The sequence below is a fragment of the Mesoplodon densirostris genome, chromosome 16, assembly GCF_025265405.1.
Source record: "Mesoplodon densirostris isolate mMesDen1 chromosome 16, mMesDen1 primary haplotype, whole genome shotgun sequence".
NCBI classification, from domain to species: Eukaryota; Metazoa; Chordata; class Mammalia; order Artiodactyla; family Ziphiidae; genus Mesoplodon; species Mesoplodon densirostris.
In genome coordinates this window covers 49216571-49229665 of record NC_082676.1, presented here as the reverse complement: position 1 = coordinate 49229665, position 13095 = coordinate 49216571, and the positions used below count along the sequence as shown (strand labels likewise).

At 45.2% G+C, this 13095-nt stretch overlaps 1 protein-coding gene across 1 annotated transcript; it reads right to left on the bottom strand.

The window, feature by feature from the left end:
• Positions 1-568: 568 nt before the first annotated feature.
• NDUFAB1 (NADH:ubiquinone oxidoreductase subunit AB1) lies at positions 569-10014 on the bottom strand. Its single transcript, XM_060078025.1, has 5 exons — positions 9787-10014; positions 3557-3679; positions 2582-2669; positions 1519-1618; positions 569-733 (listed from the first exon to the last, which is right to left on the bottom strand). Exons 1-4 carry the CDS (start codon positions 9952-9954, stop codon positions 1527-1529), a joined length of 471 nt encoding a protein of 156 aa, XP_059934008.1. The 5' UTR covers positions 9955-10014; the 3' UTR covers positions 569-733; positions 1519-1526.
• Positions 10015-13095: the final 3081 nt, after the last annotated feature.

The following is a 13095-nucleotide window of genomic DNA, read 5'->3' as shown; positions in this document are numbered from 1 at the left end:
GCCCGTGCGCAGCAACGAAGACCCAATGCAGCCAAAAATAAATAAAATTAAAAATTAAAAAAAAAAAAATCTCATCAACAGCTAGGCAATTGCCTACATTAATGCCAAAGACCTAACGCAGTGCTAGGAATAAAAGGAGCACAAGTTAATACTTACTGATATATGACAAACAGACACAATGTCCAAGTAATCTTCTAGGAGGAACGAGAACCTTTTATCCTCCAAAATTACTAAATTCCATTAATTCAGAAATGGACCCTTAGGACAGGGATGAAAAATTAGTCCTACACGCTGGTGTCAGCTGATACATGGAATAATCAGTAAACTAATGGAGGCACAAATATATTTGAGGCATTTCTGAGGCAAAATGTTTTTTTATCACTAATTCATTCCTCATGCTGAAGGTGATGGGAGAGCAACTTGTTTCAAGTGCCCTGCTGGAAAAGTCATATTTTTGACATGCATGAATACCAATGACAAATCAGACAAATCTCTAAAAATGCTAAGCAATGTCAATATAAAGAAAGCACTTTAGAGACGTAATTAAAAAACTGAAGACAGAAAAATGTTGGTTTTATAGATTTATTTTCAACAGGCAAAAACACTTAAGACAATTTAAGTACAAGTCTAAACAGAATTACTCTGTCAAAGTCAGCAATGATGCAGAGATGCGTTCTCACTTCCAGACACTCGCCAGCATCTTCTGAGTCTTCTCTCAGTGAAGAAAAGGGGTCTGGCAAAAGACAAGTTCAGTGTTTCTCTCTGGTGCTACTGACTTTAAGTGATAATCTCTGAGGTGCTAATTCCAGGGTAACTAAAGTTATAGACTCTAATAAAATGTTTTATTTTAAAAGTGTGATCACTTGATTATTCTACAGCCTAAAGAACAATAGCCAATATTTATCACGAGGCTTCTTTACATCAAGCATTGTATTAAGTGATTTACACACACTATTCAATTTTACCTTCACAGAAGCCCCAGGTAGGTCCTATCATTATCCCCATTTTACATATGAGGAAACTGAGGGCTTACAGAGGCTACACAGCCTGCCCAAGACCACAGGCTTACAGAATGTTGCAGAGCTGAGAATAAACTCGGGTGTCTGACGCTAGAGTCCATCTTCTTACCCACGAGGCCTCTCCTGCCTAATTAAGAGCCAGGCCATCTCAGCTTCCTGGACAGTTACCCTTGGGTGGGTAACTGAGGGAGGCAGAGGTCTCTGCTTCTGGGTTGCCTTGCTCAGTTTTTTGTACAAGGCTGCTTTTACGAGGAGGGCTGACAATCAGAGACTCCTGTCCAGGAGTGGACTGCTGTCAACACCTCTGGAGGAGAAACATGATAACTAGGGCTGGCCTCCTTGGAGTGGCAGATAACCAGAAGGTGCCTGCATTTTATAACTAGTGAAAATCTGTCAAGCACTTCCATTTTTCCATTTCTTCCCAAGTCTGTCTTTATTGAAGAACCACAGAGAGATTAATTCTATGGGAGAACATAATTCCATAAATCAAATTATTTACCTGATATTTTATTCATATACATCCTTCTTATCTGCAATGTAATCTACAATTTCTTGTGGGCACATTAACTTCTCCGCATCTATATCAGGAATTTCAAACCCTGAAAGTAAAATGTGCAACAATGCATGAGTGTAGGAAATGCCAGTCCTTTAGAACTGAAAGTATCTAACACTTCAGCAATACCCAGAAGTAGATCAAAAATTTCCAGCAACCCTGAATCCCATTTAAGTTGTGAGCCCGTTATGTCTCCAGGCAACATATTTTTTAGATATAATTCACATATTAGAAAATTCCCCCATTTAAAGTGCAAAATTCAGTGGTTTTTAGTATATGCACAAGGTTGTGCACCATCACCATCATCTAATCCTAGAACATTTTCATTACCCCCAAAAGAAACCCTGTAGCCCTAATCGATGCCATCCCTCTAGTTAGCATACTCTCTGAGGAACTGTAATTAAGTTCTGCTCTGTAGGAAGGCACAGAAGTCCCTTGGCTTCCACTCAGGCAATTCACCCCCAAAATGAGCCATGGAACCTTGTAAAGGTCTCATTTGCACAACTAACCGTCCCAGACAAGGGTAAGTTGGAGTGTGAGTGGGAGGCACTGCGGGAAACCAAAGCGTGCGTGCGTGTATGAGTCTGTGCACGCACACGCCCTATCCTTGGCACACCCAGCACTTCTCTAGACATTTAGGCCTAGCTCATCGGGGAGGTGGGGAGGAGGGAGACGGTGCACCGAGGTGTCAGCAGCTTCTCCGCAGGTGAGGCTATGCCCTCATCTTGGAGACCCACCTCAAGAATCTCCGTGCCACACTCCCCCAGGCCTCTTCCGGTCGCTCAGCCCTTGGTATTACACCGGGCACTCTGCGGACCTGCAGTAAGTGCTCTCCAAGTAAGTGCACTGTCCCTAATAATCACTTCCCCCGACAGTAAGCAGGAGTGGGGGAGGGGTGGGCACGACTGTTGCAAACCCCAGTCAATCAGGCTCCCAGCATTCCTCTGCCTTTAATCCACCGAAATCAAGAGCCATGACAGGCAGGTCCAAGACAGCCCGTGTGTGTTACCAAATTCGTCTTCCATGGCCATGATAATCTCCACTTGGTCCAAACTGTCTAAGCCCAGGTCTTTCATAAAATGGGAATTTACTGAGAGCTGCAAGAAAAGAAACACCAAATGCAAAATTCAGTCTGTGAGAGCGTTTGTTTCTCAAGATAACTGAATGGTGAAATATCAGTCATTATACAGAAGATTTTTGAATATAAAGAGGCCATATTTTAAACATAAAGAGCCATAACTAACATTATACATTTAACGTGTGCCAACCCACACTTGGTGTGCTTTATATGTTAACTTACTCTACCTTATTTTGAAATGGTTAGCAATATATATAAAGCTAATGATGAATTCACTTTATATATTTTATGATGATCTCTGATCACTGTTCTGAATGACATCTGAAGAGTCTGGTTTTTCTTGCCTTACTGACCACTAAGACCCCGCACCTTAGAAGTGACATTCTGCTCCCTCAGGAATAGCACAGTGTCTATTAGCACCCTGTCTTTAATTTAGACCTCAAGATCACCAGGAAGAATTCTTCAAAAACCACATCAAAAACAAACTACCCTACCCACACCACAGATTCTGTTGTTAAAGAAGGAATGTTTTAAGGTAGCACTGTGAGAAAAACTCCAAGAAGAGTTAAGTTAAAAAAGCAAGGTGCACAACAGTATTTACAGTGTACTACCAGTTGTGTTTTTTTTAAAAGGTTGGGAGATATAGATCACACAGTACATATAATATACATACATGTATTTGTGTGTGTGTGTGTATATATATATATATATATATATATATATGCCCTTCCATATGCACTGAGAATCTCTGGAAAAATACTCAAGAAGTCAGGTCAACTGGCACCTCCCAGGAGAACTGGGTGCCTGGGGGTGACTTTTTACTGAATGTCCTTTAAACCCTTTGGATTTTGTACCATGTGACTAAATACTCATTTAAAGAAAAAACATTTAAACCACATCAATTACCTTTTCTGGGTCAATCTTGTCATAGAGTTTCAAGACGTAAAGAACACGGTCCTTGATGCCCTCTAATGTCAAAGGGGGTGCGTCACTATACTGGCGGCACAGCGATGTAACTCCACCTGGAACCTAGACCAAGGGAGGAGGGAAGCACTGCTGTTGAGCCTGAAATGCCTCTAAGTAAAGGCACTGGCCTACAGATGTCTTTCACAAAGCTTTCATGGGGTTAGCAAACCCACCTCATCTGATTGTAACTGTGGCCATTAGGACACACGGAGGCCTCATGCTGGGTAGTGTCAGAAGCCCTAGCAGTTCAAGAGCATAAAAATGGATCTCCTTTCCCCTCAGAGCCAGGACTGGCCCCCTTTTTTCCTCTGTTCAGCCGTCAGGCTTTGGACATTGGTTCCGCTCAGTAAAACTGCCACTAAAATCATCTAGGGCCTGCAGAAGAGGCTAAGGCTTCCCATGGCATCGCAAGCAGCACACTGCCTCTGTAAGGCACTACCACCTTTAATACCCAAGTCAAAATAACTCACGCCAAGAGCTGTTAGGGTGAACTGAAAGGCAGCTCACACTGAGAACCATACACTGGAAGGGTCTAATTTGGACCCAGCAGTAATTACACTGACTTTGGCCAAGACAAATGAAGCCAGTACCAACCCAAAGAAGAGGATGATGGAGCCTGACAGGCATACACTCCAATCTATTTTCCTTCCAAGTGGGCCTGCCCTGTTGCCACCAACTAAATAATGAGCCATTCTGATCTTTGCCATGATGGAGTAGTATCTCACATCTCTCTGATATTAGCCTACTTGGTATTCAACTAGGTGTTAGGGTCCTGACTGGATCCCTTCACCAAATGTGGAAGGGCTCCAAGTCACAGATCAGTGGACTTAAGGCCGTGGGAGGTACAGTGCACAAGAGGAGAAAATGAGACAGCCATCTGGCAGTTCTCACTGCAGAAGTCCCTAATCTGAACTGGTTTGTACTCCTTCTAAAGTTGATTTTAAGTCTGCAGTTTGGAGTTCTTAGGGCATAGAAACCCACAGAAAGTGGGTTTGCCTGTTGGGGTTAAGGTCCTCCAGAGTCACAAAGGTCTATGAAAAATCATAATAAAAAACACTGCCAGGGGCTTCCCTGGTGGCGCAGTGGTTGAGAGTCCGCCTGCCGATGCAGGAGACACGGGTTCGTGCCCCGGTCCGGGAAGATCCCACATGCTGCGGAGCGGCTGGGCCCGTGAGCCATGGCCGCTGAGCCTGCGCGTCTGGAGCCTGTGCTCCGCAACGGGAGAGGCCACAACAGTGAGAGGCCCGTGTACTGAAGAAAGAAAAAAAAAAAAAAAAAAAAAAAACGATGACTAGAAGAGGCTTTGAAGCCACAAATAAAAGAAGCAGAAAGGACTAAAGAGAAAGGGGGAGAAGACATGAGTTAATATTGGTAATGACAGAAAAGAAATCTGAGGTGGAAAGATCTAACAGAGGCCTCGTCTGTGTGCGTAGCAAGAAGTGGTACGAGGTGAAATTATTGCTGGGAGAGGGTGAGAGGCAGGGGAGGCTGATGTGCACAGCACCCAAGGGAAAGGAAGAAGCTGGTGAGGGCGTGCTTGTACGCAGCTACCCAAGCCGCCCACTAGGTGTCAGCAAGGACCCCAGAAGCACTGGCAAGTGCCTACAGGGGCCAGGTGGGTACCTTGTGATTAAATGAGATCAAAGGGGACCCCACCTGGAGACCACGTGCCAGTCTAAAAGGGTGGCTGCAGTGGGCTCAGCAGGAGGCAGGAAGGTGTAGCGGATGCGAACTCGGACTCCAGAATGACAAAAGTACCCTGGCATTAGCTCTGTTACTAGCTGTTTGGCCTTGGGCAAGTTATTTAACGTTTCTATGCCTGTTTCCTTATCTGTAAAATGGGCATAAACAACAGTACCCAAGTTCACAGGACTGTTGTGAGGCATCAATGAGATCATGAAACATAAAGGGCTTAGAACACTGCCTGGCACATACCTAGGAAGTGCTATTTAGGGCTATCTAGTAGGATCAGGATGACAACGACCTGCCAGTTTGAGAGTCTGGCAGTAGTGTAGCCCCGAAGTACTCGATCTGACTCCTTCCCTCTTGATGCCCACCGCCCCGCTCTGGGCTCTTTATTGATTTCCTATCATTATGTCAGGCCATAGTACCACCCTAAGCACTTGACATATGTCATCTCCTTTAGAGCTAATAATAACCCCATTTTACATATGAGGAAACTGAGAAAGAAAGGTTAGGTATCTTGCCCCAGGTTTCCCCAAATGGCCTCCTGGAGGGTCTTATTGCCTCCCTTCTACTGGATCTCAGCCATTAAAACAAAAACAAAAACAAAAAAAAGATATAGAATGGACAAGCACTTCTGAAAAATGTCCCCAACAGCCAACATTGCTTCTGGTGTTAATTATTCTTCCCCAAGATCTACACTTAACAATCACATGCGACAAAATCACCTCCCACAGACATCAGAGAAGGCACTGTCTGCAGGGAAGAATGACTACCCTGTGGACTAGTAGAAGTAAACCCGACTGTTAACGTCCATCTTACCTCCAACGGGGTTCATCTCTAGGGGAAACTCAGAGGAACCTAGATGGCTTTAAAGACCATCTCTGCAAACTACCCCCTGGACAGCTCTACCCAGATAGCACAGACATCTCAATCTCAGTTTGGAAATAAATTCCTTACCTGTTGCCAAAACACCTGCTCGCAGACCTCTATTCCTTCTCTACCACCTGGGGCTCTAGCCAGAAACCTCAGAGCCAACCTCCACTCTTCCCATTCCTTCACCATCATGTTTACTGGGTCACCCAGCCCAGCTGATTGGGAGGAAAGCTCTCAAACATTCCTTCAACAAATTGCATTTAATCTTTACCCCCTGTGACCTAGACAGGGAACATCCACATTCTTCGGTGCGGTATACAGCGCCCTTCAATATACCGGTCTTCCCGCCTCAACTCGGGTCTCTCCCTTCCACAGGCACCTGAGGGTCAACCCTAAGTAAGTGCCAGGCTCTTCCTGGCCTCTGCACATGCCATCACATCCTGCCCCAACTGCTTGAGAAACTGCTGCCTTCAAGACCATGCTGACTGGGGGTTTTAATTAAGCCCCTCTTCTTGCTTCTGCACTGTACACACACCTGTCCTCACATGTGGCAATGTCTTGCCTTTACCTACTACCTGCTTGTCTCAGCAGCCTTTGAGCTTTACCTTATGTGCCAAGCACTTTGTGGTGCGCTGGATCCACAAAGATAAATAAGACATAACCTCTACGCTCAGAGAAGCCTATGGTCTAATGGAGAAGACCAATACAAACAGAACATATCAACTGTAATAAAAATGTGGCAAGGGTATTTGTAGGCTGCTTCAGTAACAAAAGTTGTCAGTCAGTCCTTGAGAGGCCAGGAAGGTAGAGACATCAGACTTGCATAGCAAGGAAAAGGATGGGGACAGATTTTTCAAGGAGGGAAGGACAGGCCAAGAAAAGGAAACGAGGCATGAAAGTGTAATGTGTAGGAAGAAATCAGTTCATGTTGCTGGAGATTAAAGGGCAAGGTGGGACACCGATATGGGCTCTGAGGCTGAAGAGGCAGGGCCTGGGGCTGCAGAGCCTTGAGTAAGACAAAATAGGTTTGTCTTACTGGGGAATGCATGATGTGGGGAAAATGAATGCATGATCGCAGCCCCAAGTCCAACACCATCATGCATGTCAGTCTGGTTCCAGTACCAGCAACAGTTGAGCTTTCCCTGCACAAGTGCTTCGTCTTCATCTGGGTGCTGGGCCCCACAGAACTCTCTGGAAATTCTCTGTGCTCTGGCTGCCAGACACTTTAGATTTGGGGTTCTGGGTCAAGTATAAGACTTCAAGGCCCCATTTTAGGCCACTATCCTTTTTTTCGTACCTTCTATTTTATACTGTTATATTTCTAGACCCAGGAAAGCTGCCTTAGCTCCTTTTTGGGGGGAATCAGTTAGTATATAAATGAATAACTAGTTGCTCTGGGGTGAGCATAATGGATGGAATTGAGGAGGGAAAACCTGACAGAACGGAATAGGTAGAACGAGTGAAGGTTCCGATGAGATGAATAAGGGCTGGAGAGGGGGGTCTGGGGTGACTGGCATACAGGCAGTAACAGAACATGAAGAGTCAGGCCAGGGAGAGCGTGTGGTAAGAGATCTCTGGACCTCACCAACATTTAAGGATTTGGTAGAAAATTCCCAACTAGGTACAAAACGAGATGAACCAAGAGAAAATAGTGTCAGAACGGCCTAGGGAAGACAGCACAGCAGGGAATAAGCTGGCATGGTTAACATATAGCTGCCAAGTGTCCAATGAAGACATGAACTGATGTCTTTCTTTTGTATCCATCTCTGTATCCCTCAACAATGAACCAAGTATTTACTCTCCACGTCAAGCCGCAAAGGATATAAGGTGGCTAAATGGGAGCACTCAGTCAAAACCACTTTGTAAATATAAAGAAAATGGTTTCTCTGCTGTAAATGTAAACCCAGCAGAGGCAGTGGAACATCTCCACACCCTGCTATTCAAGGCATGGTCCAAGGACCAGCAGCAGCAGGATCTTCTGGTAGCCCTGTGGAAATGAAGACTCTCAGGCCCCTTTCCAGAATCTGTATTTTAACACGGGTGATCAGTATGCACAGTCAAGTTTGAATAGCAGTGCTCTAAGAATAAGGAACATCACTTTGCCTCTCAGCCTAACACCGAAGTCGGTCTCAGGAACAAAACAGCAACTATACACACTGCTCTTTTAACTCAACTTCAAGGTGACACTTTTAACCTTTTGATTCATCGATAAGACGATGGCCCCTGAATGAATCCACTACACTATCAGTAAATCTTGACACTGGCTGCATAAAAGAATCACTGGCGGGCTTCCCTGGTGGCGCAGTGGTTGAGAGTCCGCCTGCTGATGCAGGGGATGCGGGTTCGTGCCCTGGTCTGGGAGGATCCCACATGCCGCAGAGCGGCTGGGCCCGTGAGCCATGGCCGCTGGGCCTGCGTGTCCGGAGCCTGTGCTCTGCAACGGGAGAGACCACAACGGTGAGAGGCCCGCGTACCGCAAAAAAAAAAGAAAGAAAGAAGGAAGGAAGGAAAGAAAGAAGGAAGGAAAGAAGGAAGGAAGGAAGGAAGGAAGGAAGAAAGAAAGAAAGAAAGAAAGAAAGAAAGAAAGAACGAATCACTGGCAACTTTCAAAAACCGATGACCAAGCCCCACCTCTAGAGATGCTAACTGATTCGGCCAGGGCATCCTTAGTTTTTATTCTCTTATCTTAGTCAAGACTGAAACCACAATTACATGAAGTCTTGGAGTTTGAAAAGGGAATTCTCAACTTAACCATGGGAGTCTATCCTACTTTAATACAACAGTTCTTAATCTTGAGGCGCTTCAGAATCACCTGGGGAACTTAAAAAACATGTCAGTGCCTCACCCCAGAGGAGTAAATCAGATGGGGAGGGGGGGAGCCCACGAGGGATTTATTTTTCTTTCTCTTTCAAGCTACCCAGGTGACTTGAATGTGCAGCCAGGGTTGAGAATCACTGACGTAAGGAGAGTTTCAGTCTCAAAAAGGTTTCACCAGATAAAAAAAATAAACTAGATACTACTTGTTTCCTATCCTTCCAAGAGACCCAGAAACAGGCAAAAGGTGCCACAGGGAGAAATCCAGGGAGAGAACTGCTGTGAAGAAGGCTGTAGGCCAGGGTGTCTTCCTCTCTGCACCCTGTCATTATTTTTTTCCTAGAAAGCTATCACGGTATTTATCATTATCACTACGATTAACGGCAACCAGTATTGTGAGAGCTTACCAAGCACCGCCCTCGGTACTTTACCTGTATGATCTCCTCTAAACCTCGCTGAAACACAAGGTAGAAACTAGTATCCCATTTTTACGGTTCAGACTGAGGCTTAGCGAGGTTACAAGGCTTTTCCAAAGTTCCGGGGTCAGCTTTCGAACCCAAGGGTGTTTGACTGGAAGGTCTGTGCTGTTGCCCGTAATCACTAGGTCACCCGGGTCCCGGCAGGGATCAACCAAGCACCGTTAGGCAGTGGGACGGAGAGCGAGCAGGGGTCCCCGGGTCACCCCCGCCAACAGCAGCCACAGTAGCTGCGGCCCCGCTGCCTGGCCCGTCCCCACCACCCCGAGCGGGCCCGACGCCTGACCCCAGCCAAGCCCCCCCGAAGTCACTGCGAATCACCTGCGTGAGCACCGAGGCCAGATGCGGAGCCCCAGGCCTCGCCCTGGCCCCCGCGGGGAACAGAGGAGTGCAGAGTGACCGGGCCGCCGCCAGCGTGGGGAGCCGGGGCAGCGGCGCGAAGGCGGCGGGCAGTCGGCGGACACAGGCGCAAAGGACACGAGCCGCCATGCCTACGCCGACCCAGGAGGCACTGCGCGGCGCCCTTCGGTCCGGTATCCTCTTGAGCTCCGCACAGGCGACGCATAGAGAGGCACTGTTGCGAGCCGCCCGCGGTAGCGGCCCCTGGCGGCTCCTGACTGCACTGCGTCCTCAGGGCGCGCGCTGTCCTGCCCTCCAGGTCCGGAGGCGAATGGCTGCTAGAGCCAGAGCTAAAAGGGCGAAGATGTTGTCTTTCCCTAAACACTAATCACTGACGCAAGAAAGGAACTTATTTTTGTTTATTCTCTGAAAGTTCTGAAATACATTTATTTAAAAGTTTTGATGCCGGGAATTCCCTGGCGTTCCAGTGGTTAGGGCTCCGCGCTCTCACTGCCGAGGGCCCGGGTTCGATCCCTGGTCGGTGAATTAAATTCCATAAGCCGCGGGACACGGCCAAAAGAAAGAAAAGTTTTGATGTCGCGACTCTTCCATAGAAGAATTAAAATTAATTTAAATTAAAATTATTAAAAATTAAATTTAATAGGTCAAAACTATTAAAATTATTTTTTAAATTATTTAATAGGTCAAAACAGTATAAAATAAGAATGTGAAAATATGAGTTGATGTAAATATATAACTAAGACTAATAAATGTGGGAATTACAATAAAAGCAATATACATATTTTAAAACTTGACAATATAAATAATATAGCTCATAAAAATGGGTAAGTGGGAGAAAGTTTAAGAATGCTAATTCATTCATATTTCTCGGCAGTGAAATCCAAACATATAGAACAATGGCTCCAAACTCTGAATACTGCCTGGATGAACAATTCAACAATGCCTTCAGTTTTACTTCAGTTTCTTTTTACTTTTGTTAAATTCAAGTAAAATAAAAGGTAGTGCCTTTAATTTAAAATAGAATGCATACTATGATCCTACTGTTGTAATTTCTATTTATGTATTCATTAAAATACCCAGAATCTGTTACGTGCTAGTTGTTGAGGCTACAGCAGTGAGCAAGCCAGACTGGCAGTCTATTTTCAGATTTTACATTCTAGTGGGAAAATGTACAATAAACAAACAAACAAAAATACAACCCCTTACCCCCCCACGAAAAAAAAACCCTCCAGGAAGTAGTGATAAGTACAATGATGGACAATAAAACAGGGAAGGGGATAATGAGAGCTATGGGAGGCATGTCATTTTAGCTAGGGTGGTCTCTGAAGGCCTCTCTTTGGAGGTGATACTTGAGCCAAGACTTTCATCAATCAGGGGGATGGAAAAGAAACCCCCTGGAATCGCCCTGCTGTTGGTGATGCCAACCAGAGTCTCTGTGGCCGTGCTAGCAGTCCACCCCAGGCTTCTGCTGCAGCCTGATTTAATCACCACCACTTCACTGCTTATTAAGCAATTGGAAGAGCAATTTTATCACCTCTTTGGAATGGTCAGTGAATAAATGGCCAAGCTCCACCTCAAGTAGCAGCCTTCCATTTCTGCAGAAAACTGGTGCCAAAAATCTGACTGGAGTCCAAGGATTAGGGCCGATAAGATCTGCTTAAGTCACCAGTGACACAACAGCCTCTGATTACACCTTCTCGGCCATGCTCTGTGGCAGACCCATGGGCCAGATCTATGATGATCTCAGAAGGAGCACTCGGGAAGAGCTTGATAGCCTACCAAGTCCATGTTTGGAACCCTCTCTTCTCATAACGTCTCTGTATTTCTGGATAACATTGAATTCTTTTGGTCAAACATAATAAATCACCTCTTTTAAAATGACATATTTGGGGAGAGCTACTTTTCCCTTCAGCAAACACATAAAGAGAAAATGTCAGCCTAGATGGTCTGTAGGGGAAAAGGTTCATTATTAAGATTGAGATCAAGTCCTTAGCAGCTGGGGAAGATTTAAGAGAGAGCACTGGTGCTTTTCAGTAGCACTCCCATCAAAGGATGTGTAAGCATAAACTATGTCAGCTTCTTGCACACATCACCCCACCAGCCCACCAGTCATCCCTCCCTCCTCCCAGCGCATTTGCACTCCTGTCACATCCCTTCCTGTTCCCCCTGGGACCTTGTACCACCAGTTCTCTCTTCTCCCCTACATCTTCAACCTCTCCTTTGTTTCTGGCTCTTTCCCTTGAGCCCATAAACATGCCAAAGTTTCTCCTAGTCTAAAAACAAGGCCAGAGACCTCCTCCATTAGCCTTTGATGTATCTTTAATATCACCATTCCTCCTTCCTTTCATAGTCAACCTTCTTGAAGGAATAATCTACTCTTTCGGTCTTTAATTCCTCACTTCCTATTCACTTGTTTAAAATTAATTTTTATTGGAGTATAGTTGGTTTACAATGTTGTATTAGTTTCTGCTGTACAGCAAAGTGAATCAGTTATACATATACATATATCCACTCTTTTTTAGATTCTTTTCCAAAATAGGTCATTACAAGGTATTGAGTAGAGTTCCCTGTGCTATACAGTAGGTCCCCATTAGTTATCTATTTTGTATATAGCAGTGTGTATAGGTCAATCCTAATCTCCCAATTGATCCCTCCCCACATCCTTTCCCCCTTGGTAACCGTAAGTTTGTTTTCTACATCTATGACTCTATTTCTGTTTTGTAAGTAAGTTAATTTGTCCTATTCACCCTTTAATCCACTGAAATCTAGATTTACTTGACCTCCCACCCCCAGCACTAAAACTTTTCATAAACCTCACCACTGCATCTTAATTTAAGTCCAATAGACACAGCTTCCCTGGCCATTCCTTTCCTGCCTTCTTCATGGCTCTATTTCCTCTGTTCATCATTTAAACATTGATTCTGGGGGTCTGTCCTTGACCCATTCTTGACTTTAAACATACAAGTCTTCAGAATTGATTCACTCCAGAGGTTTTAATTGCCACCTGCCTCCAGCCTGGCCTCTTCTCTGAGCTTCACAGTCCTAGATCCAATTGCCTATTGCCAGATGATCTATAAGCACTCAGATCAGTTCTTTCCCCCTTGTGTGTTCCTTATTTCAATTGCTGACACCATCACCCCAGTAAGACAGAAACTGAAGACTCCTTCACCTGTTGCCTAATCATGCATTCACTTAGTCCTCCTGCTTGTTTCTTTTCCCCCCTAAATCTCTCTCTGATTCAGCTATTTCATTCCCACTGCCCCTGCCACA

Coding starts and splice junctions, on each gene's coding strand:
- NDUFAB1 (XM_060078025.1), bottom strand. CDS start 9,954: ATGGCGGCTCGTGTCCTTTGCGCCTGTGTCCGCCGACTGCCCGCCGCC. Junction 3,680..9,786: donor TGGCCTCGGTGCTCACGCAG/GTGATTCGCAGT, acceptor CCCTTGGTCTAG/GTTCCAGGTGGAGTTACATC. Junction 1,619..2,581: donor GGCCATGGAAGACGAATTTG/GTAACACACACG, acceptor TTTTACTTTCAG/GGTTTGAAATTCCTGATATA.